The 25,543-nt window shown below is 35.0% G+C and overlaps 1 protein-coding gene across 1 annotated transcript in view; it reads left to right on the top strand.

Moving 5' to 3' along the window:
• Positions 1-25,543, top strand: part of PHIP (pleckstrin homology domain interacting protein) — a 120,272-nt gene that overhangs the window by 36,762 nt on the left and 57,967 nt on the right. Inside the window, exons 8-15 of the mRNA XM_068985019.1 lie at positions 13,155-13,376; positions 13,652-13,752; positions 15,779-15,849; positions 17,202-17,302; positions 17,400-17,440; positions 18,192-18,290; positions 19,085-19,238; positions 19,658-19,792. Of these exons, the coding sequence (XP_068841120.1) occupies positions 13,155-13,376; positions 13,652-13,752; positions 15,779-15,849; positions 17,202-17,302; positions 17,400-17,440; positions 18,192-18,290; positions 19,085-19,238; positions 19,658-19,792 (924 nt within the window). The remainder of the gene's footprint in view (positions 1-13,154; positions 13,377-13,651; positions 13,753-15,778; positions 15,850-17,201; positions 17,303-17,399; positions 17,441-18,191; positions 18,291-19,084; positions 19,239-19,657; positions 19,793-25,543) is intronic.

Raw genomic sequence — 25,543 nt, 5'->3', positions numbered from 1 at the left:
AAAAAGGTAGGGAAATAGATAATACCAGTAAAGTAGATAATAGTACTACCAATCCCACAGGATTTTTTGTGGGATTACATGAAATGATGTGTGTAATTAGTATAGAACAGGATACACAGGAAGAAGCTGCTTTTAATTCTATAGATAGATTTAAATAAATTGTATCCATTTTATTTTCTTACCTAAAATCTTTTTTTGATAAATGCTGTACAAGATCGAAACTGAAATCAATGTGATTGATAAGTGAAATTCTGTGTTAGGAAAATTATCCAGTGTTTTGTACTAGAATAGTTAATAATGGACGTTTCCCAGTAGAATAATGAGTAGAGCCTAGGGAAGGAGACAGTGTAATCGCCAAGTCTGACTGTTCCCTAATTCTCTCTCTTTCTTAGGTTTCTAAATCTGTTTACTTGGTTTCAGAATCATTGTGTCAAATAATATTTACTAAAGAAAAACAGAGTTAGTTAATTCTCTCAGGACTAAGCCATTCACTCCTAAATGTATGTTGAGGACCACGTAAAAAGATTTCGTTTTTCAAAAACATAAAGGATATCTCTTCAAATTAAGGCAAAAGAGCATAAACTCTTTCCATAAACTCAATAATTTGTAATAAATACTATGAGTTCACTTCTTTAGTGAACTTTGGTCTTGTAGGAGGTGTACACTTTTCTAAACACTTAGAATATTGAAATGGCAGCTATAGTTATCAGTGAGAGTTCATAGATGATCAACAACACAGTGTTGATGCGATATGATGAGAAGCTTGATAGAGGCAGCACAACATGTTGAGGTATCGTAGGAGAGAGGTACCTAATTCAGGGTGTGGTAGGAGATGGTAAGGGGAACTTCCTTGAGAAGTGAGCCAAGCTGGATATTCCACAGTTTAGGGAAAGGCATATACAACCATTGGAAGAATATAACATGCAATTGTGTATTATTTGACATGGCGAAAAATACATATAGACCCCTGTTAAGCAAGAGTTAGAGATGTTGTTGGAGGACAAAGTCAAGATTCTTTTGTGACATTTGAAGGGGGTTCTTCCCTGAAGTCATGGAACAAAAATGATGGCTTCAGAGAAGTGAGTAGAATTTCTCTTTTTAATGATCTGTTGAGAATTTTGTAGAGGATGAATTAAAGCTAAGTCGATATCCAGAGGTATTGGTAAAAAGGTTCTAGGAGTGATCCATGTGAGTCACGGTGGGAGTAGGGATGGAATTAATAGGCCAAAAATAGAGCTAGGATTTAAGAGGTTTATTTGCATATGGGGAGGAGTTGAGAGGCAATAATATGAAGCGATGTTTGTTTTAACTTGTGCAGCTGGTTAGAAAGCCATGTCCTTTACTGTGGTAGGGATTTAAGTGGAGAAGTTTGTGAAGACTGGGACGTGTTGAGTTTGAGACCCACACATAGATTGCCCAGTAGAAATGCTCAACAGGCAGTGGGAGTGCAGGAGAGAGATCTAGGCTAGAAGATTCAAGTTGGGAATCGTGGAATATAGAAGTTGATCATTTTACCTCATGTATGTAATGTGAGAAGTCTGAGTCTTCGACTTTAAAGCAAACTAAACAAGAAGAGAGGAGTCAGTAATTAAACCTGAGAAAGAGCTGCCTAAGAGGCCGCAGGAGAGAAAAAAAGATGTGGTGTCTTAAAAGCCAGAGGATTTGTATTTTACTAAAGATAGAAACCTAAAGTAAAATTACAACTGAAAGGCATCTTTTGGATTTGGCAAGGCCATTAGTGACCTTAAGGAAAAAATCTTTGTTTTAAGCTTTAGAGAAAGGAGTGAGATTGCAGTGCACTAAGGAAAGATTGGGAATTGAAAATTTAAAAAGACAGGATAGAGTAGTCTTTCAAAAAGTTTGACAGTAAAACAGGCTGTTTTCTGAACGTGGTGCACTACCACTGGACATGCTTAAATTGTATTGTATGGTCCTCTGTTGTGGTGGGTTTGTTTAGGGGTCGGTCTCTATTAAGCTGTCAACTTCCTGACAACAAATCCTTTTTCTCAAACCTTTTTAGATCTATAGTGCCTTCCATTGTATCTGGTGTATACAGTAGGCATATGACAAAAAGAGAAAGATGAATGAATGAGCCAGTCAGTTAGAGATACAGAAGTGAATAATGTCCTTCCTTGTAAGAAACTTCTGGTAAGGAAGATACATATATAAAAATGTCCGTAAGATGAATTCTCTCCTCCTACTGTGCTTCATTTACAATAGTCTTCTTCTGTGTTTCAAACTTACAAAGCCCATTTTTGGCTTAAAGACTTTGTACTATCTGTTCCCTTTGCCTGGAATAATCTCCGAAATATTGCTGTGACTTACTCCTTTTTTTAGCAGCTCTGGTCAAACACTGCATATTTAAAAGACTTTTCGCTGTCTACCTTCCCTCCCCATACTGTATCATTGTCTGTCACGTTACCTTACTGTGTTTTTCTTATAATATCTATCACTGTCTGAAATTCTTAATTTTTAAAATTAGCTTTAATTGTATTTTCTTATTAAAGAAGTTCAATGAGGACGGGTAGGACCTTGACTGAACTATTTATGATCACTGATTAAAGTAGGCATCCTTGAGTCTATATTGATGTAAATTTGTAAATAATTAAGTGAGAAAAAGGGAAACCACTTATTTACGGTAGAATGCCAACTGATAGTTACAGAAAGAATGCTGCTTTGGCAGCTATCATAGTGGTGGTTGATTCATTTGTGTGTCATCGATGGACGGTAGATTGGTTAATACTGGTTTGAAGATCTTGGCATAATCTAGCGTATGTTCCCACAAGATACTAATTTAATTGAAAGGGGGAAATTGCAACTTTCCAGGGGGGGAAATATGGGAAACACTTCACACGACAAAGTTACTAACTTCAGTAGTGGTGGGATGGGGGTTGACATTGCATATCCTCTGAAGTGGTACAGGGAGGAAAACACAGCATCTAGTCTGTGGGATTCCTACCAAGACAGTATGATCTGACAGAATTTAAAGTTTGTGTTCTTTATAAACTTCTGAGGACATGAAACATAGAGAAAGCCTCAGGAAATCTCCAGATTGAAGAGATTGAAGTGACAATATAACACATGTTGCTATATGGGCTACTGCTGCTGCTGCTGCTAAGTTGCATCAGTCGTGTCCGACTCTGCGACCCCATAGGTGGCAGCCCACAGGCCCCCATCCCTGGGATTCTCCAGGCAAGAACACTGGCTGCTGCTGCTAAGTCGCTTCAGTCGTGTCCGACTCTGTGTGACCCCATAGATGGCAGTCCACCAGGCTCCCACATCCCTGGGATTCTCCAGGCAAGAACACTGGAGTGGGTTGCCATTTCCTTCTCTAATGCATGAAAGTGAAAAGTGAAAGTGAAGTCACTCAGTTGTGTCCGACTCTTAGCGACCCCATGGACTACAGCCCACCAGGCTCCTCCGTCCGTGGGATTTTCCAGGGAAGAGTACTGGAGTGGGGTGCCATTGCCTTCTCCGTGCTATATGGGACCCTAGGCCAGAAAAGAAAAGGGAACAATGTCAGGATAGTTGACAGAATTTGAATGGGGCCTGTGGATTGGATGGCATTTTTATCATTACTAATTTCCCCAGTGTATGGAGATGTGTATCCTTGTTGTAGAGGAATGCACCCTGGGATATTTAGAAGTGATGGGGCATCAAGTCTGCAGGTGTATTAAATGGAGGGAAAGAAAAGAAAGGCGGTGATGGAGCAAATGCAGTGAATTGTTAACAGTTGATGTGTCTGGGTGATGGAAGACATTGGTGCTGATCTTGAAACTCCCATAAGTTTGAAATGCAAAATTGCTTTTTCAAAGTACATGGGAGGTAGTGTAAGGATGGTACTATATATTCAGTAAGTTTGGTAATAATGGAAAGGAGAGCTAGAATATGGTAATTTATAAGAAGATAAATTTTTGGAAACTAGGTCAGGGTAAGGAACTAGGAGAGCAGATGAAAGAGGAGATAACTGACGTGCAGTGGTCTTTCTGGACGATAGATAAGTGAATAAATAGATTAAGAGCAGTTTATGTGGACTGTTTAGAAAGATAATTAGGTTTACAATGAACAGATTCTACTTTTCAAAATAAAATATTTTACACGATGAAGACTGTTGGTTGGGGAATGGGACTGAGTTCTTTAGAGATGAATGGTAAAACCTGGTAATAGGGAAAGAGTGATGAATAGGGGCCAAAAACGGTTGCTAATTAGCCTTAGCCATCCAAATAAACAGGAGCTGTGAACTTGCAGTGCTGCAGAATTAGTGTGCTTGTCTTCTTTTCCATAATGGTACTTGGCATCTGGGAGCAGGGCAAGAGCAAATGATGATTATGTTGATAAAAGGTTAGTCAGTGGTGGTTTAGATAGACAAGGAGTAAGAAAATTCAGCCTGTGTTTAGATGATTGACTCTAACGTTTAGGATAATTTGTAAGGGAAATGAAATACAGGTCTGATAGATTGGTAAGAAAATCAGTGGCCTCTTCTAGAAAATACATGGAACTAAATTTAAAGTATAAGCAGTTTTTAGCTGCCCAAATAAGTGAATTGTTATTCAGATAAATAAAAGACTACTAAGGGCTTCCTTGGTGGTTCAGATGGTAAAGAATCCACCTGCACTGTGGGAGATCTAGGTTTGATCCCTGGGTTGGGAAGATCCCCTAAAGGAGAGCATGGCAACCCACTCCAGTAGCCTGGTGGGCTACAGTGTGTGGGGTTGCAAAGAGTCGGATACAACTGAGCGACTAAGCACACAAATAAGGCTACTTTTTCCCTTGAAAAGAAAATGACATTATAGTATGCATAACCATATACATGATGTTTTTAACATTTAATTCTGTTTGTTCTGATGACATCAAGAGGTGAAATCTGACTCATAAGCCATGCAGTAGCAAGAGAAATTAGAATTCTCTTTGTTGGTTCTGCCAAGGACTGCCAAATTCTCCAAGATACTAAAAGTTTAATAATCACCTAATTTCTTTTATCTTCATGCCAGAGCAATCATCGTTGCTTGGTATGTTCAGTTGATGCTTCTCTCTTAGCAGGGAAAAGTTTACAGGTCTGCTTTTTAACTCTAAGGTTGTCTGAGCACAATTAACCTTCTGTACTGTTGCCCAAGTGTGTGTGGTTTTCTCCTTGCACAAGTCAGCAATTCTTTGTCATTTACTGTTCCATGTTGTACTTTTCTTCATCATTGAATAGTTAATATAGTTGTTACAGCTAATTGTCTAGGTTTCAGTTTAAAAAAATGTTTACATATATACTTAAAAATAGTTCAATTAAGCCCTTTAAAATTTGTCTTCCAGAAACTTGAAAGTTGACTTTAGATTCTACTTTAGTTTTTACATAGAATATAAATGATTGAAGACCCTGTATCTGAAGTTGTTTTGTAAAGCTTTCCTGTCAGTAGGTAGGACATTTTTTTGTAGATTTTAAGACAAATTTTAATACCCAAGTGCTCAACGAAGTAGAAAGCCATGTCACAGATCTGTGGAATTTTTCTTGACCAGAATACAAAAGCAAATGTATATACATATTGCTTTTGTATATACATATTTAATTCCTGGGTTTTAAATATGGAGAATGTCAGCATTCATTTTTATTTATCTGAAATTTGCCTCTCACACTTTTTATTTTGATGAAACTTTGTAGTTTCCATAAGGGATTCACAAAATAGGGACTTCTTTGGGATAGACTAAGAAGGAACGCGGGTAGGTGATTACCTGCTGTGTAAGAGATCCAGTTAAATTCTAGAAGGAAAGGTCATTGGTGCCATTTCCATAGTCCACTTAAAAGTATTAAAGAAATAACAGTGATTCCAGAGTAAATGTCTGATTCAGTTTCCTTCCTCTCCCCTAAGCTACAGAGCATGTTGATCGTTTTTAAAGGCACTTGGCTTTATCACTGTGGCTGTGGAAAAAGAAAATTCACAGGGTACTTTAAATTCATAAGTTTAAGTTCCACCCTTTATCAAGTCTTTTCACAAGTGATATCTGCACTGTTGTTTTTTCAGGATAGAGAAAAGTTACTTTTTCAGCCTTCTTGGCATTATCTTTGCACTGATAGGATATCTTGACATGTAAGAGAAAACAGTGTAAATTTGATATGGCTCATTTTATTTGGGGATTTATGTAAGCTAAAGCTACATGTTCTTTCTGGTATCTTTATACTCAGTAAACAGAATGGTGAACGTGTCATTTATCTATGTTATCATGATAACACATTATGTTACTATTAATATACTAATGAACACTCTTTCATGGTAATTGTGACAATTTTACATTATTGAAAAGTGAAACTACTGATCCATTGCTACCTTTTATATTTGCTTGGCATTAACCACTAGCATAATATTATAATTTGATTTAAAAATGAATTCCAAAAAAAGCATCTTCAGTTTTCACCAGCTCATATATTTCTTAAAACTTGCGGTTAAAGTTAGCCTTTGCTCTGCTTCATTCTGTACTCCAAGGCCAAATTTGCCTGTTACTCCAGGTGTTTCCTGACTTCCTACTTTTCCATTCCAGTCCTCGATAAAGAAAAGGACATCTTTTTTGTGTGTTGGTTCTAGAAGGTCTTGTAGGTCTTCATAGAACCGTTCAACTTCAGTTTCTTCAGCATTACTGGTCGGGTCATAGACTTGAATTACTGCAATATTGAATGGTTTGCCTTGGAAACGAATAGAGATCATTCTGTCGTTTTTGAATGTTGGTGCTTTTGATATTGTCCCAGGGGTCTCTGAGACTATCCTCAGTTCTTTTCATTCTTTTTACTTTATTCTGCTCTTCAGAAGTTATTTCCGCCATTTTATCTTCCAGCTCACTGATTCATTCTTCTGTTGCAGATATTCTGCTGTTGATTCCTTCTAGAGTATTTCTAATTTCAGTAATTGTGTTGTTTGTCTCTGTATGTTTATTCTTTTATTCTTCTAGGTCTTTGTTAATTGATTCTTGCATTTTCTCCTTTATGTTTTCAAGGTTTTTGATCATTTTTACTATCATTATTCTGAATTCTTTTTTAGGTAGTTGCCTATTTCCTCTTCATTTATTTGGACTTCTGTATTTCTAATTCGTTCCTTCATTTGTGTAGTCTTTCTCTGCCTTTTCATTATTAATTTTTTAAAACTTATTGTGTTTGAAATTTCCTTTTCCCAGGCTTTAAATTTGAATTGTTTCTTCCTTTTGGTTTCTGCCCTCCTAAGGTTGGTCCTGTGGTTTGTGTAAGCTTGTAGAGGGTGAGATTTGTGCTGAGTTTTTTTGTTTGTTTGCTTGTGTGTTTGTTTTTCCTGTAATGGGCAAGGCTGAGTGGGGTGGTTATCCTGTCTGCTGATGATTAGGTTTGTATTTTTGTTTGGTTTGTTGTTTAGGCAAGTCGTCATGCACAGGGTGCTACTGGTGGTTGAGTGATTCCAGGTGTTGTATTCAGGTGGTTTCCTTTGTGTGAGTTCTCTAATTTAATAGTCCCTAGGGTTAGTTCTCTGGTAGCTGCTGCTGCTAAGTTGCTTCAGTCGTGTCTGACCCTGTGCGACCCCAGAGATGGCAGCCCGCCAGGCTCCGCCATCCCTGGGATTCTCCAGGCAAGAACACTGGAGTGGGTTGCCATTTCCTTCTCCAATGCATGAAAGTGAAAAGTGAAAGAAGTCGCTCAGTCGTGTCCGACTCTTTGCAGCCCCATGGACTGCAGCCCACCAGGCTCCTCCGTCCAAGGCATTTTCCAGGCAAGAGTACTGGAGTGGGCTGCCATTGCCTTCTCCACTCTGGTAGTCTAGGGTCTTGGAATTCAGTGCTCCCACTCCCAAAGCTCAGGGCTTGATCTCAAACCAGACTTTTAGTCCCAACACTGGCAACTTTCCATAAATCTGCTCTGAAATTTTATCCTGTTTGCTGAGCCTCTCCTGGCTGAAGGCCAGTGAAACATTCCTGTTGTTTTAGGAGCACAGATACCTTTGCTGTGGCAGAGCACCTAGGAATGGCATGGGAAGGAGTGTCAAGTGGACCAAGACCTGACCTTCGCTGGGGCTTTCACAGCCGGGCCTGGGGCCTGGACTCTGCTGGTTCAGAAGTAGCTCGTTTTAATTCTCTCTGACCTAAAGTTACATCTGGTTTCTAGAAAGGGAACAAAAATACTGCATTTGAAAACACCAGCTAAGCCCTCCCTTAATCTCGGCCCAATTCTAACTTTTTAAAAAAGAATATAGTTAATTTAGTTTTATTTGTGTTTGGCTATTCCGTCTTCACTGGGTACATTTTGCATCAGGTTCCTATTTTCCATCTTTGTTCTCACATATCAGTTTTTTTAAAAATATTTTCATTTATTTGGCTCTGCCAGGTCTTAATTGTAGCATGCAGGATCTTGTACTTGTGGCATGTGAACTCTTAGTTGTGGTCTCTGGGATATAGTTCCCTGCTGCTGCTAAGTCACTTCAGTTGTGTCCAACTCTGTGTGACCCTATAGACGGCAGCCCACCAGGCTCCCCCGTCCCTGGGATTCTCCAGGTAAGAACACTGGAGTGGGTTGCCATTTCCTTCTCCAGTGCATGAAAGTGAAAAGTGAAAGTGAAGTCACTCAGTCGTGACCGACCCTCAGCAACCATCATGGACTGCAGCCTTCCAGGCTCCTCCGTCCGTGGGATTTTCCAGGCGAGAGTACTGGAGTGGGGTGCCACTGCCTTCTCCACTAGTTCCCTGACCAGGGATCAAACCTGGGTCTCCTGCACTCCCACTGGCTACCAGGGAAGTCCCTCTCATATATCAATTCTTAAAGGAGCATTTCCGATGCTATAATACTAAATTTAGTACGGTGGTCACCCTTATATGGTATTAGTTTAAAATTAAATATGAGAATTTTCCCATTTGCTAAAGAAGAAAGATATAATGTGTCTATGGTATTCATGTACCAATTTAGACACGTTTAAAGTTTTTTTTTAATCTTGAAATAAGTATATAGTGAAGTCATTCAGTCGTGTCCGACTCTTTGCGACCCCATAGACTGTAGCCTACCAGGCTTCTCCGTCCATGGGATTCTCCAGGCAAGAATACTGGAGTGGGTTACCATTTCCTTCCCCAGGGGATCTTCCCGACCCAGGGATCGAACCCGGGTCTCCTGCACTGGAGGCAGACACTTTAAACTCTGAGCCACCAGGGAAGCCCTGAAATAAGTATAGACTCACACAAAGTTGCAACAATAGTACAGAATCCCATGTACACTTTCATGTACCCTTCCTTCAGCTTTCCCCACTGGTGACATATGACACAGCTGGAGTACAGTATCAAACTAGGAAATAGACATTGGTGCAGCATTGTTAACTAGACTACACATCTTGAGTTTTCAACATTTGTACACGTGTGTGTATGCATGCATAGTTCTATTCAAATTTATTCCATGTGTAGGCTCATGTAACTGCCATCACAGTCAAGGTGCAGGACTGTTCCATCCCCGCAGAGTAACTCCCTTGTGCTGCCTTTTATATTTGCATGCCTGGCAGCTGCCCGTCTGTTCTGTGTATCTCCAGTGTTACCATGTTGAGAATATTATGTAAATGAAAGCACACAGTATGTAACTTTTTAAGAGTGGCTTTTTTCACTAATCATAATACCCTTTAAATACGTTTAAGGTATCGCATGTCTAGTTGGTACCTTTTTTATTGTGGAGTAATATTCCATTGTATGGATGGACCAGAGTTTATTTAATCATTATCATTCCATTCTCTCCATTTTGAACTTAGGTTTGTTAGGTTTTGAAGTGCTGATTTTCTATTATATCTTCTACACCTAAAGAAGCTGATATAATTCAGTGCGTTGAAATGAAATTCTAGCATATCAGATTTTACATGTGAGAATTTACATTTCAGAATATTCTCAGCTGTGGATAGTAGTCTTTTTAGTATGATTTGGGTTGGCTTTACGTATCTTTGAATCACAGAATGGACGGTATTTTCAATTATGACCCGTTATTCTAAAATCTCTACTTTCTATCATAGATTCATCACTTTCCATCTGCTTTTTTACTTATGTACTCATAAACCTATCCTATACTTGTGGGATGATATCAGTATTTTAACATAAGGTTCTTTGTCCAACCATTATTATTATAATATTTTAAATAATTTTAATTTCCATTATTACTAATAGAAATCATACTCCTTATAGAAGTTTTCAGTGAACAAAGAGAAGAAAATTGAAAAATCACCTGAAACCCTGCCGCACAGGTGACTCAGACGGTAAAGCATCTGCCTGCAATGCAGGAGACCCAGGTTCGATCCCTGGGTCAGGAAGATCCCCTGGAGAAGGAAATGCCAATCCACTCCAGTACTCTTGCCTGGAAAATTCCATGGATGGAACCTGGTGGGCTACAGTCCATGGGATCGCAAAGAGTCGGACACGACTGAGTGACTTTACTCACTTTTATGTCTTGTCTGCTTAAAATTCTTCATTAACTTCCCCTGCCAGGTTAAATTCAAACTCCTTAACAGGCATTTAAAACTCTACCCTCTATGCCCTTCCTCAGATAAAACCTTTGCAGCTTAATTTTTGTTTTTAATTACCCACTTATACTTCATACTCCCAGCTTTTCCCGCTACCATGCCAAATCCTCAGTCCTAGCAGCAGTATCTATGTATTACTGAAAATAAGTGAATACTTCTTTTTCCCGTGGGCATTAGAACTTTGTTTAAAAACCTTGTCAGTTCAGGTTTTTTTCTGAAATCATGTTGTCTAATTTTAGCTGGAAGTTCACTGTTGCTTCCAGGATTTTTCCCTTATTGCTTATAAGATTCTACCACATTTTAAAACTTCTCTCACTTTTTTTGGTTCCTCCTTTTGTTTCCCACTTCTCCACTTTTGGGAGATAATCCTCAGTTGTTTGTCTTGGTGCTGAGGTTAGACTCCTCTAATTTCTCTGCTGCTTGCTTCACAGTTGCCATGTCCACCATAGCTCTTCCTCCTCCATGAGGCCTAGGAGCCCATGTGTCCTTCCTACCAAGGCCAACGCCTGTGCCTGTGTTTTCCAACTCTTTCTTTTCTTTCACCATTTAAGTGACATTACTTTTGCCTTCATGTCTGTAACTCTTAACGTTTTGATTGAAAGAGTGTAATGTTCTATTCTTTGGTTTATAGACTTTACTAACTTTTGATGTAGGCTTCTGTAAAAAATGATCATCTGTTCAAGTTCTGCTGTACAGTTTGGTCTTTTTATAAGGAATAGTTTTATCAGTTTTTTAATTCATCCTTTCACATGCAACTTATACACATTTATGTAAGAATATTTTCCTGGTAAATTTGATTTTTCTTCTTGTCTACACTCCTTTTCAAGCAATTATCTATGTGTACTTGTGTTTCTGATGGGCTTCCCTTGTGGCTCAGTTGGTAAAGAGTCCACCTGCAGCGTGGAAGAACTGGGTTCAATCTCTGTGTTTCTGATAGTCATTTTAAAAGAACTTAGTTGAATTTGTCAGATCATATTTAGTTTCATATTCACATAAAAATAAATGATCACAAATAATGATTCATGAGATAGAAATTGCCTGAGGATGCTTTCGGATTTTGTTCAAAATTCTGCCAGGAGTTCTGGGGATCCGGGTGAGGGTTGGGGACAGTGTACTACTTTATATCATAGAGGAGGACAGTGAAGAGAGATTTCCCCGAAAGTAACATGAAAACTTTCTCTCCTGTAATTTAATGGAAGAAAAGAAAGGTTAATTGGGATAATACACACTAAAGCAAATTGTGTACAGTTTTGGGGGGGGTGATATTGTGGGGGATTTTTTTTTTTGTATGTGTCAAAATAAAGCAGAATTATAAAATAAGGTTAGTGAACTTAATACATTCATAATATACTGGGACTTTCTATTCAATTTTATTTGGTGAAAAGTCACTGGAAACTGACTTTTAGATAACAGGTTGCCCCCTGTCCTTTTCATAAAAGCTGGCATTTTGGTCAAAAAGATGTGTGCGTTTTTTGGTTTGTTTTCTGTTTGTTAACATGGAAGATAGAATATAAAGCAGACTTATTCAGATACATAAGAAATAATGAGATGACATGATTTTATTCTTCATGTACATTCTACATGTGTTGGTATACTTAAAATTTTGTTTTTGTTGTGAATGTAGGTCAGAGCCAAATAGTGCCTTAGTTTTTAGAAGCAGATACTTCTCTGTGTCCTTGCTGTTGTAGATCCTCTTAAGTACTTTCTATGTCAGATAAAATAGTGTGTGTGTGAATTTTTTAACAAATTAGATTGGAATATTTGTAAAGAGTTCTTACCTCCAGCCTTTGAAATGTTCTAATAAGTTTTGAATCTGGGGAATGGATATATGAGGTTAATAGTAATATATTGTACTCTTTGTATATTTAAAACTTTTTAATAGTAAAAACTAGAGGGGAAATAGAGAGAGGTTGGTAAAAGAGTAAACTTTGAACTATAAGATGAATAAGAAAAATTAAAGAAGGAAAAAAAAGTCTAGGAGTTCTTACTGCTGCTTTGGCTAAGTGAAAGTGAAATGTTTATTTGTAAATACAGATATTCGTAGGAAACTATTCTTTACATTTCTCTTTGAGCTTATGCTTCTGCAAAGGGTAAACAGGTAGTATATATATTTTTAATGACAGCATGCAGCTAAAATTAACTTTTTTCTTATAACTGATGTTGAGTGACTTTGTTATGTATTTAGCATTTAGCATTGAAGATCAATGGTGGGAAACTCATATGTTACAGATTTTGGCTTTGTAGGAGGAAAAAGCATCAATAAGCTTCCTTTCATTTTTATAGTAACGTAGCTAGGATTAGTCACTATTGCATGTTACATTTGTTTTGCAGTTATAGTTTTGTTATATTAGAAGTTCAGATTCTTTGACAAGATTCCATATAGAGGCTGCCTTGGGTAGTGGGTAAGGGCCATAGGTAAAGGTTAGTTATTGCTAACATCCTACTTTTCCTGTTAGATTGTGGGCACATACAAGTATTCTTTATAAGTGAATAATTTATAAAATAAAGCACCTTGTGTAGAGGAAAGTTTCTAACACAAGTGTATAATACATTTTAGTACTTAAAGTTATGAATATTGGGAAGTGGGTATAACAGATAGGATTAAAAAAAAATCTTTGTTAAGTATTTGAACTAAAATTTATAGTTAATTCAGTAAATATCCATTTTTATTTTAAGGGTTCTGATGACTGCCTTGTGAAAATCTGGGCAACAGATGATGGGAGATTATTAGCTACTTTGAGAGGGCATGCTGCTGAAATATCAGACATGGCTGTCAACTATGAGAATACCATGATAGCAGCTGGCAGTTGTGATAAAATGATCCGAGTCTGGTGTCTTCGTACGTGTGCGCCTTTGGCTGTTCTTCAGGGCCACAGTGCATCTATAACATCACTACAGGTAATCATTTTAATCCCTGAAAAATCCTCTGTGGTTACAGTTTAAAATAAAAGAAGTCACCTTTATAATCCATTGTATAAAGCCAACTAAAATAAAGAAAGGAATATTTTCTCTTTTCTCTATAAATAAATGGACTTTAAATATGAAGGTAACCATGACATTTGTCAAATTGGAGTGTTTAAACATTATTGTTATTTGCTATTTGTATGGTTAAAAATAGGTTTATTATTTGGACTATGTTACTCTTCTTATAAAACTGCTTCTTTCTTTTTCAGTTCTCACCATTGTGCAGTGGCTCAAAGAGATATCTGTCTTCTACTGGGGCAGATGGCACTATTTGTTTTTGGCTCTGGGATGCTGGAACCCTTAAAATAAAGTCAGTTGCTCTTTTATTTTTTAGGATAAATATGTTTAACTTAATGGTTGAAATTACAAAGTATAAAGTAATCAACAGTAGGAATAATTTCATTTTTCTCCTTGAGTAACATTAATTTTGGCTCTTCACTGACCTCTCACTTTTATCCTTTTCTTTTTGTTTTCATGCTTTAAAGAAAGTTATATGTTAACATGTTTATTTCTTTTTTCTCTTACCGTTTTTCCTAGCTCTCGCTTTTTCAGAATATTCCTGTTTTATTACTACTACTTTTTGTTTGCTGCAGTAACTCCTTTTGGTATTTAGAACATAATCTTCAGAGTTCCTAGTTCTTTAGAAGAATTGCAGTTATTTCTGTTATTGTATCTATAGAATAGATTTTATTGTGGATCTAGGGAGATTTAGGAAAATGGAATCATTAAATTTTCACTAAACTACACCAAGGTAGATAGATGCACCCTTCTCTCTGCCCCATAATAGCATTTTGCATTTATGCTTTTACCTATAATGATATTTTGGTTTATCGAAATAAGTTGTCTGGACAATACTATGTTTGGGTTCAGGACACTGAGGCAAAGAAAGGTTAAATGACTTTCTCACAGTTAAAACGATATTTAAAAATGGCAAGGCCAGGGCTGTAACATTTCCTTGCCCTCTGGTTTTGTGCTATTTCGTGCTGCCTCTCAAGTAGATCTAGTGGGATAAGTGCTATATTTACCCCATGGACCAATCTGTGAATGGAGAGGTGATGTACACCTCCATTTTACAGATGAGGAGACTCAGGTACAGAAGTGTTGACTTGCCTAATAAGGTCACGCTGATAAGTGGCAGAACTGGAAACTGAGCTCAGAGGGCTCCTAGGCCTTAGCTTAAAATATTTCCTCAAATGTACATTTAAAAGTAAATTATGTGTACCTGCTTATTTGTTTTTTCCCTTTAAGAATACTAGCATTTGTTTCAAATGGCAGTCTATATAATTGCTTACATATTCTGGTTATGGGTTCTAACTAACTGCTTGTTTGGCATGTGCCAAAAATTAATAAAAGTGTACCACAGTCTATCAGATATTAATGAAAGCAGTTCTTTTTATTGCCTATATGATAAATTTAGATAAATTTACTTAGAGGTAACTTTTTCCTCTAAATAAATGTTTAGGTTTCAGGAATGTTTTAGTAACTTTCTCTAAGCTGTATCAGTTATGCTTAGCTATATCAGAGCTAATGAATATTAATAAAACTTGTTAAAATGTCGGTTAACAAAATATTCTGTACATTTTTCCCCTAAATGATCACAGGACTGAAACCATTCTATGTTCAGTAGCTTGCATAGTGAAAGTTATGCAGTGCACTCTGATTGAAGGCTCTAATTATTTTTTATATTTTTCTCTCCTAATATTCTGAGAAAAACTAGGTTGAAATATATGTTAAAGGGCTTTAAATGTAATCACTATATTGGAATATTACATATATATTGTATATGTATTGGAACTGGTATGGGTAAAATCCATAATTTAATTTTTCTTCAGTCTGGTTGATTGTAACAGTAAGCATATAATGTTAGTATTATTAATATAAACATATAATCTGTAATATAGTTATGTAATTAATGTACACATAGTTAAGTGTGACCTATTTTCTATAGATCACTATTTTAAATGAGCAATATAGTTGCTTACATATTTGTGACTTTTATTTCATTATATATTTGTGCATTGCTGTTCTGCTGTATGAAACTGAGAACCTGTTAAATTTGATTAGAAGTGAGTGTAACAACTATGTGTCAGGTAGGACAGTGACTTTGTTTCATGTATAGATTGTTACGTAATGAGGAACTCCTCTAAAAATCTATATGTAAAGTTTCCACATGATCCTGCTGATCATGACACACAATGATTTTGAACTTGTTTTTAGAAAGGGCACCATCTGTTGCTTCTTATTTTGTCCTTCTGTTATTATTTTTTGAGGCAGCTGAGTTCTGGTGGTGCTTATCTCTTTGGGATATTTTTGATTAGTTATTTTTTGTATTACAGTCCAAGACCTGCAAAATTTACAGAGCGCCCTCGACCTGGAGTTCAAATGATCTGTTCATCTTTTAGTGCTGGTAAGATTTTTTTTCTTCCTGACTCTCCACTTAAAAGTTGTATATTTGAAGGCTTCTAGTGGAACACATAAAATTTTGGAATATACCTACTGTTGTAATGGAAATCATATTCTCTTGCATGTACCGGGTGTGGTCATAAATTAGTTTATCAATATTTGAACTTTGCTTGAGTTTAGCTTACATACTCATTTGGTTGAGTGTTTTACTAATTAAGTTTTTCTTTAAGAAGACAATAAATCTTTTGTAGGAGGAAATAGTTTCAAATTTTACTGTTAAGGAATAAGTCTTCGAATAATTATCTCATTGAAAAGTATTTTAAATCTTTTATATTTTCAGTGATTTTGGAAGTACTTATGGCTGAGTAAAATAGGTTGATAGACATTCGTACATCTTTATTACTTATTTTGCTCCAGATTGTTCTTATTTGCTCTTTAAAAAACAGCTTTATAGCAGTGATGAAATTCCAGTTACAGTTTGAGTTTATGTAGCAGCATTTTGAATGGATACCAGAGTCTTGATAAACAAATTGTGATCTGGAGATTTTAAGTGAAGTGATGAGAAAATGAAACATGAATTAATGTTCCTAATACTAGTTCTTTCCACAGTTTACCTTTTCTTTTCATAATTGTGGTTAGCAGTAGTACCAGAGACAAGTGATTGCAAACTGATGACATGAGTCTTATTTTTGCTGTACCAGTATCTAAACATCTTTAATTTCTAGCTTCTCGATTTCCACTGCTACTGCCATGCAGACGGTTTTACTTCTAGTATTAATATAAATATAGGCTCTGCATATGCTTCAGGCCACTCTAGATGCAATTTTATATAGCATTGTTTTCAACACTGTGGGAGGGTATTGATTCTGAGAGAGGGTAAAACTGCATGTACAAATAGCTGTAGTGCCGTAGAATGTATGTGCTCCATGACAGTCGTAGTGAGAGTTCAGAGGAGAGGAGGCTTACTGGATTGCAAGCCTGGAAGGCCCATAGTGAAGGAGTTGGGGCTTAAGTACTTGCTAGGATTTTAGCAGATGGGAAATAGGGCAGGAGAGGGATTTTAGCAGAATTAAGACATATTTTCTGATAATATTAACATGATTATGTAATTATTAGTGAAATCATTTGTAGAAGACAGCTTCTATAAATACTGAAAAATTCCAGTCAAAGCTTATGTTAGCAGACTCTTAATTTCAGGTTAGATGTATTATGTTCATTAGGATAAATGTGAATAGTTGTAGAATGAAATATTAGTCTTTCAGTATATAGTATGATAATGTTGCTTACATTTCTTATTTAATTTTCAGAGAGTTTGAGCTTGTATTTTACTCATAAATATTTGATGTTATTCCTCAGGTGGAATGTTTCTGGCCACAGGAAGCACAGATCACATTATTAGGGTTTATTTTTTTGGATCAGGTCAGCCAGAGAAAATATCAGAATTGGAATTTCATACTGTAAGTATTGTTGAAAAGACTTAGATGAGTATGATATAGATGAGTCTTAACAGTTTATATTTAGGATCCTCTTTTCTGTTCATTTGTTTGTATACAGGACAAAGTTGACAGTATCCAGTTTTCCAACACTAGTAACAGGTAAAATAATTATTTTTGTTTGTCAAATTCTAGTTTTCAAATATGAAATAAAGACAGTCCTATGGTCAGGTTTTAATTAGCTTTGTATATTAATTAGCCACCTAGAATAAAGATCTTGACCAGTTATGATGAAAAGTCAATTTTCATCACATTCTTGTTAATGTGTATTTATGTTTTATCTATAATAATTTAATTTATTTGGCCACTTTTTTTTTTCACTAATAGGGACTTTCATCCACCCTACATATTTTCTATACATATCAAAGTGTAAGGAAACTTTTAGTAAAGATTGGGAATACATTATAATGTAATATTTGAAGCAGAAGTGTTTATTGATAATAAACTTAGATGATATTGTGTATGTTTTTTCATATTCTTGTTGTAACTTTAAAAATGATATTTACATCTTGAGTAAAATGTTGAGAGGAGAATCAGTGTTTTTCTCTTGGAAAGTATCAATTCTCTTTCTAAGGTAGTAAATAGTGGCTTTGAATCACTTGAACTTTAGGAGACCTAGCCACATACATTAGAATGTGTGTATGTATATAACATTTTAAAAGCCTCTGGTGTTTCAGAAATTCTTTGATTTGCAGAAAATATCAGGTAGAATATTATATTAGAAGACTATATAAGGAAAAGTGAAAGGTTTTTTTTCAGCATTTTTAAAAGCATAACTCTATTGGAAAGTGCATTTTGGTGAAGCACATGTGATTTTTTTTTTTTTTTCTTTGGCGGGTGGGCTCCTTTGCAGGTTTGTAAGTGGCAGTCGGGATGGGACAGCACGTATTTGGCAATTTAAACGAAGAGAATGGAAGAGTATTTTGCTGGATATGGCTACTCGGCCAGCAGGGTAAGAGATCACATTTGAAATATTACATAGATATATCTAGATCTTTTAAAGTTGTAAAGCTGTTTTACAGGTTAGTGTGAGACTCACCCTATAAAAGCATGGATCATAATCCCATGTTAAACTGATTACTTTTCTGTGATAATTGAAGGTGCTTTTGGAGATGAAAATGTTGACTTTTATAAAATGAGTTTTTGCCCTGTGTGAATTAATGATATTCTGTAGTTCAGTTTTGTTGACAGTACGATAGTACTATAAGAATAGCTGTACCTTTTACTACTTTTTAAAGAAAACTAGAACATACAGTGTTCCATCTGACCCAGGGGTTATGTGGTATATCCACTGGTTATCTCTAGCCAAGAGAAATTATACTACATGTTGAAATTATCAGTTTAGTTTTAATATTTTAACGTATTTTTTTCTATCTGTGTTTATGCATAGTAGTCTTGAATGGGGAGCAAAATATCAGGGCATGACGGCAACAGTAAAAGATGGAGAGTGAGCAGCATGGCACAGAGGTCTTAAACCCAGAAAGATATTAAAGTCAGTCATGTTTACTCAAGCTCATCTGTTACTAAGTATCATAGCAGCACCCGAATCCTGATTTTGCTGACTCCATACAGTGATTTTTGCCATTGTTTTTTGTTGGTTCAAATTATTCTTAAATACTGTGTTAAGCAATAGTTAGTTATCCATGTTAATGAATGTAAACTAAGAAAATACATTTAGGTTTTTGTCATGCTGATATTTTAATAAACAGTATCATTGTAAACAAATACTGCTTCCATCACTTTCAGCCAAAACCTTCAAGGGATAGAAGATAAAATCACAAAAATGAAAGTAACGATGGTAGCATGGGATCGACATGACAATACAGTTATAACTGCAGTTAATAACATGACTTTGAAAGTTTGGAATTCTTACACTGGCCAACTAATTCATGTCCTGATGGTGAGAAAAAAGACTAATTTTTATTTGGTATAAACTGAAACTGGTTGTAAAATAGAATACTTTTGTTAAGAAATAAAGTCTTTTATGTTATCTGAAATTTCTTACTTGCTGGCTAACAGGTCTTTTTGGGAGAATGGAAATAATTTTAAAATGCAGTTAAGGACGTTTGGCTTAGAAATGTAGATCTAGCTGTTTTTTTTAATATTCAGGGCTGGATCAGTAAATAGTACTCACAGGTTTCACTTGATGATAGCAAATCCCTGGACAGTGATTTTATTTTAGCTCAACTTTTTTATTATACATTTGATAAATTTGAAGATTTTTACCACTTATAGCAGTGTTGTCATATTGGTGTTTGTTTGATTCTTTTTTTTATCTTTTAATATTTATAATTCTTTGACACTTATAAAATATTTCAGGGTCATGAAGATGAGGTATTTGTTCTTGAGCCACACCCATTTGATCCAAGAGTTCTCTTTTCTGCTGGTCATGATGGAAATGTGATAGTGTGGGATCTGGCAAGAGGAGTCAAAATTCGATCTTATTTTAATATGGTAATTATCAGTCTCTTCATTTGATAGCTGTTAAAGATTTGGGGAGTTGTTGATACAGGTCCCCTGCATATCACAAAGGAAATCCATTTAAGAATTGGGTCAGACATTTTCACCTTAAGTTTCAAAAAAGTTATTTATTCCATACTTTTATTAAATGCTAAATTTAAAAGAAAATTGCCTATATTATAATACCTGTTTATTTGTGATATAACTAGTTTAGTTTTTGAGATAGTTTTAATAGTGAAACTTTGAAAAACTAACAAGTATGAAATGACAATATAGATAAGAAAAATGTTTCAAAAACCATGTGAAGAAATTATAAATTAATACTGTGTCATTGTATTTTACCAGCAGTCCTCCAGTACAACAGAATTTGATTCAGGTATATCAGTTTTAAATTAAAGCCAAAGAAAAAGGTATTCTTGCCTTTTATCATTATGGTATGTTAGATGTTTCTTTGGGTTAAGCCCTTTTTCCCTCCACATTTTGTTTCTTAAATGGATATTTGATGTTTTCGGCTGAGTAAGCTGCAGTGGTTTAATATCATATAAAACGTAATGTGCAATGTTTCACGCCTCTTAACTACTCTATAAAGGCAGAAGTGCCCCTCAGAAGCTGACTTTGTGTACCTAGACATTTTTTTTTATCCCTAACCATATATTAGGGATGCCTTTCAGCAAAGCAAACAGAAAGGCAGGCATGTGCTTACTTTTTTAATATGATTAAATTTAAAAAATCAATTATAAAAGCCTCTAGTAAAAAATCATAAAGCAATAGCATTAATATGTGTATGGCCAGAATTATTTTGCAAAAAAACTATTTGACAAAAACCAGTCATTTGTAAAATATAATGGCTTGTGAAATTTTTCATAAAAGTGACACTCTACTTGATTGATCATCATTGTAAAGTTACTTCTGTGTAATAAGCAGAATAAGAAAAATTTTTATCAGTGAAGAAATTAATTTTAGCTGTTGTCAGTATGCCTTTAGTCTTCATAAGGTAAGATATAAGATTGGTCAGATTCTTTCCTAAAAAGTGTTAATTATTTGGATTACAAATGTTAGTGATAGATGGATTTCCTTTGTGATTATGTATATAGAGGAGAATTTTTTAAAAAGTAAATCCTTAACTATGCGCGTGAAGAATTTTTTCTTCTCTCCTTCTCTGTCTTTGTGTTTCTGATTTGCTCCTTTTTGGAACATCTCTGTCAAATAAGGAAGTCCTGTCTCAGTTTGCCTTTATAGCTTCAAAAGAACACAAATTGTGGGCTACACATGTTAGTTTCATATTTTCAAAGATCTCTGATGTATTAGTAGAGTGTTTGGAGGGAAAGTTTTCTCTCATACTTGAATATTACTCTCACCTTTCAGTTATGAAGGTGAATTTTTCCTCATCAGGTAAGTTGATCACAATAATACTCCACCTTGTCCATAGATACAAGAACTACAGCTTCTTAAGTTTGAAGTGACTTGCTCTTAGACCATTAAAAGTTAGTGATGTAACCAGGAGTAGAAGTCAGCCATATTATGTTATATACTCTTTGAAATTAGGCAAGGGGTTGGTTCCATTACTGCCTTAAAAAGTATTATTTATTTAATAAGAGTTTTAGATAAAGCTATTTTCCTGTTCTTTCTATGAATAAGATAGGAAAAAGCCTATAAAGGGTGGAAGAAACAGATTTTTGTAATAGAATTGGATGATATCTATAGAATCTTCAAACTATGAGGAAAAAAAAATAGGCTTTTTAAAAAGGGTTAAAATATCTTGCATTTAAAAAACTGGAACTTGAGCTACCCCTCATCTTGTTAAAACACAGATACTCCTTTTAACTTTTTGCATGATGTTTTCAGCTTCTAAAGTATTTCTGCTTCCAAAATGCATAGTACCTCATTTGGGTCTCATGAAACCTTGTGGTAAAATTGGGGTAGGGTTTATTGTTACTGGTTTTATGAATGGAGAAACTGTACAGAGATGAAGTGATTTGCCCACGTTTACCCAGATCACTAAGCTATCATATGGGCACTTGGAGTTTAAACCCATGTTTTTTGTCCCCTGCTAATGTGTTCTTAATGTTATGCTGTCTCTAGTTATGGTTGGTTGTTTACATATAGCTAACTTCAGCTATGTCCAGTTAGTAATATTTCCAGAAGGAACATATTTTCATAATGATAGCTTTGAGGTAGATCTTTTGAGATCTTATTATTTAGCTTGATGGTTTTATCCTGTCTCTTAATTTATAAGTTATCTAAGTGCCCTACTTTTTGCTCTTCACTCCTTTGTTTATTTCATTTTTTTTTTAAATCTATAGGCAGATAGAAGATAAAGCATCCAGCATTGCTATTAAGAAAATAAAAACCATATGAGGGAGAAGTAGAAGCTTGTGTTCACTATCTGCTATCATGAATGTTGAGTTTTGGCTATAGTTATAACTCTTTGGCTGTGTGTAGCTAATCAGTAAGTTTTTGAGTTACTAAAATAACATAAAATTTGACAAGTACAAATTCAATCCATGGTATTAAATTGTACATATTTAATTGTATTAGATCATAAGTTCAATTTACTAAACACTTTTTGAACACCATGTAGAGGGACTCGTTATAGTGCCTTGGATGATTTAAAGGATGAATAATTCTAGTGGAATATACCCCATTTTTAGACTAGAAATGGTTAAAGTTAACACAGAGTGTTGAAATTAAGTACTATTTCATGTGAGTTTCAAAATTGAAGCTTAGAATTTGCCATCAAGCCAGAAAATAAGGGATGTAAATTGTACCTTTAAAAGAACAAAAGTTCTGTATACAAATTCTTAAAAATATCAAGTATATTTTGAGACTACTGCTTTGAATTTTGTACTTGAAATTTATACCTTTACAAAATGTAATGAAATCATGTGACAAAAATTATTTTGTATTAATCAGCATTTTACTGCCCTTTTCTCGCCTGTTAACAGAAATTTAAAAAAAACTTTAAAAAATCTGATATCTTCAAAGTATCTTTAAAAATCCACGTTTCACATATAGTAATTATAATTTAACAAATTTATTAATAAAGGTAATAGATTTTAAAATAAGGAAACATTTTAGTATGGCACATGATATCCTTCAGATAAATATTCTAATTCCTTTTTTTTTCTGTATCAAGCACAGTTTTTAAAATCTTTTTAAGACCACCTAAATCTGTAAACAGATTAAAAGATTTAAGATTGAGAATTGAGATAAAAATGTTTTAATTCCTTGTCTGCTTACATAATTCCCTAACTTATTTCAAAATCTTATATATAGATTCTCAACTTGCTGGTGGTATTGTCTAGAAAAACTGGTGGGGTTTTTTTCCTTACTTTCATTGCTAGCTTTCCTCTTAATAGAGGATCTGCATGATAAAAGCACTTAAAGGGGTTTGTGTTGGGTTTGTTTTTGTTACTTCTAAGCAGTGTATGATGAGTGAGATGGTTTAACTCCGGACATAATATGGAGTAGACAGTACATGCTCCTTGCTCTCTCCTGCCCCTCTGTTCCGTCTTTTAACTAAAAATAAAACAATCTTAACATAAACTTTTAAAAGTATTTGTTGAAAAAGCATACTGGGTAAGGCGGAAAGTTTGAGCCCTTTTCTTTTTTTAAGGAACCAGAGAAAAAAGCTAAAGAGAAGATTAACATGAGATAACTTTATTCTTCAAAGAACAACAACAACAAAATACTAATTCTAGGCCTTAAGCTTTACTTATTTATGCTCATCTAAAAACTTAGTCAGTTATTCATATTTTCAGATCCTATGTAGCTTAAGTATTCTGGGCAAAGATTGAGTATTTTGGGATATTTTATTGAAGGTTGATAGCACTAATTGCACAGAGTTGAGCAATCCCACATTTTGTCTTTGGCAGTGGCAGGAGATAAAGTTTATCTTGTTTTGATAAGGGTTGTTCTGAATTCTAGTTAAGAGGCTCTAAAGTCCTATTAAATGTGAAGAGGCTGATAAATCAATCCTCCAAATAACTTGAAAATGTGTACAAACTCTAGTAACTAAAGTTGAGGGCTTTTGTAATATTCCCCATTCTCTGAAAGAGATAGGCAAGTTTAGAAGTTTTAATACGACCATAAATGTTCCTAAACACAGAGTTGTTTTTATACCCCCTTTTCCCTTTGTGTTACTACAGTACAGCTAAGTTTTAACTACAACTTTAACTAAGTGAATATTAAGTTGATATGAAAAGATGTGAAAAGAGACTTTGAAACTTCTTGGTACTAGGGCATTTGGAATTTGTAGATCCCATTTCAGTAGCTGATGTTGTATGTCTGGCACTTTTGCTGTATCTTTTCTGCACTCTTCTCTATTTCTGTTGTTCAAGCTATGTCTGTCTTTCTTTTCATGTCTTTCTATTTCTATAATGTTTTTCAAAGCTCTAGTTTTTGCCCTTTGTCTGGTTTTGATATTGAAGAGTACAATGTCTGGCTAGAAAGCAATTTTACTGAATTTGAGTTTTGCTTTGCTTTTGTTGTTTCCTGGGTAAATTCCAAATAACAGTTTTCATTTATGTAATCAAATTTTCCTTATTTATATAATTGTTAACCTTTCTTTTACTTAAGAGATTAAAAAAAAAAAATGTTCCAGTGTCCACTAATCCAGAACAATATATTTCTCCTTGCAACGTTCCAAACAAGCAGAGGCTGCCAATCCACCACTCAGAATTTTTGCACATGCATACTTCTGACATTAACATGTTCTCAGTGTGACTTCTGTTTTAGTTTTGGATAATTATAGCTACATGTATCTAAGAAAGGGAGAAATAAGCTTGAAATAGGTGTGTCTCGTATTGTGTTCTCTTGTGAATCAAGATTTCAAGACCTTTCTCTTCCTCTCTCTTCCTTCATCTTTTTCCTTTTTTTCTCCTTCCTTTCCTCATCTCACTACCTATCATCATCTAACAAGATATCATATACTTGCACTCTTGTTTGTTAAAAGAACTTTTTATGCTTCCAGTCTTTGTTTCAGCCTCTCTGCATAAGAAATTACCTTCAATCTTCTGATTATAAACTTTAGTTACTGTCATTTTCTTTCAGATTTCTGGGATTCTTTTGATTCTCTTTCTCATCTATATCTTGGTATGAAAAACATATCTTAAAATTTGTTGCCATGAATGTGAACTTGTCTCTAGCTTGTCATACTTTATTTGGTGAATTACTTCTACATAGTAATTTTTTGATGTGTTTCATGATTTGCTATCACAGGGATATTTGAAACTTGATAGTTATAAGGGAAAGTATATAAAATTGTAGAATGTGAATATGCAGGTATAAACATTTTGATTAGCAGATACTTGAGTGCTTATTTTGTACATAAACACAAAATGTAGATGTCGTCCCTCTGTTTGTCTTTTTACTCCACCTTGCTGCAATTTTGGGGGAGATAAAATATACCTGAAAAGGTAAATTGGCTAAATAGTTAGGAATGATAGATAGCTTATGAGGAAAGATAATTGGTACATCTAAGGATGTGAGGATCACTTCAGGGTGAATGATCAGAGGAGGAAGAAGTAAGAGAAATACATCAATAACCAAATAAAAAATGTTAAGGCATGTTCATAGAGTAATTTAGAAAGTTTTTCTGGACTAGATTTTGAAAAATGGGTAATAAAACGAAAAACATGAAGTGAAGTGGCCTGTTGGTACCCTCATATTACTTGTAAACATAAAGGATATTTAACCTAGTGGGAGTTAATTGGTAAATTAATTTATAAATTACTTTATATTCCA

The sequence above is a fragment of the Capricornis sumatraensis genome, chromosome 13 (assembly GCF_032405125.1).
Source record: "Capricornis sumatraensis isolate serow.1 chromosome 13, serow.2, whole genome shotgun sequence".
NCBI lineage: Eukaryota > Metazoa > Chordata > Mammalia > Artiodactyla > Bovidae > Capricornis > Capricornis sumatraensis.
Note: the sequence above shows the minus strand (reverse complement) of the source record. Positions and strands in the feature narration are given on the sequence as shown.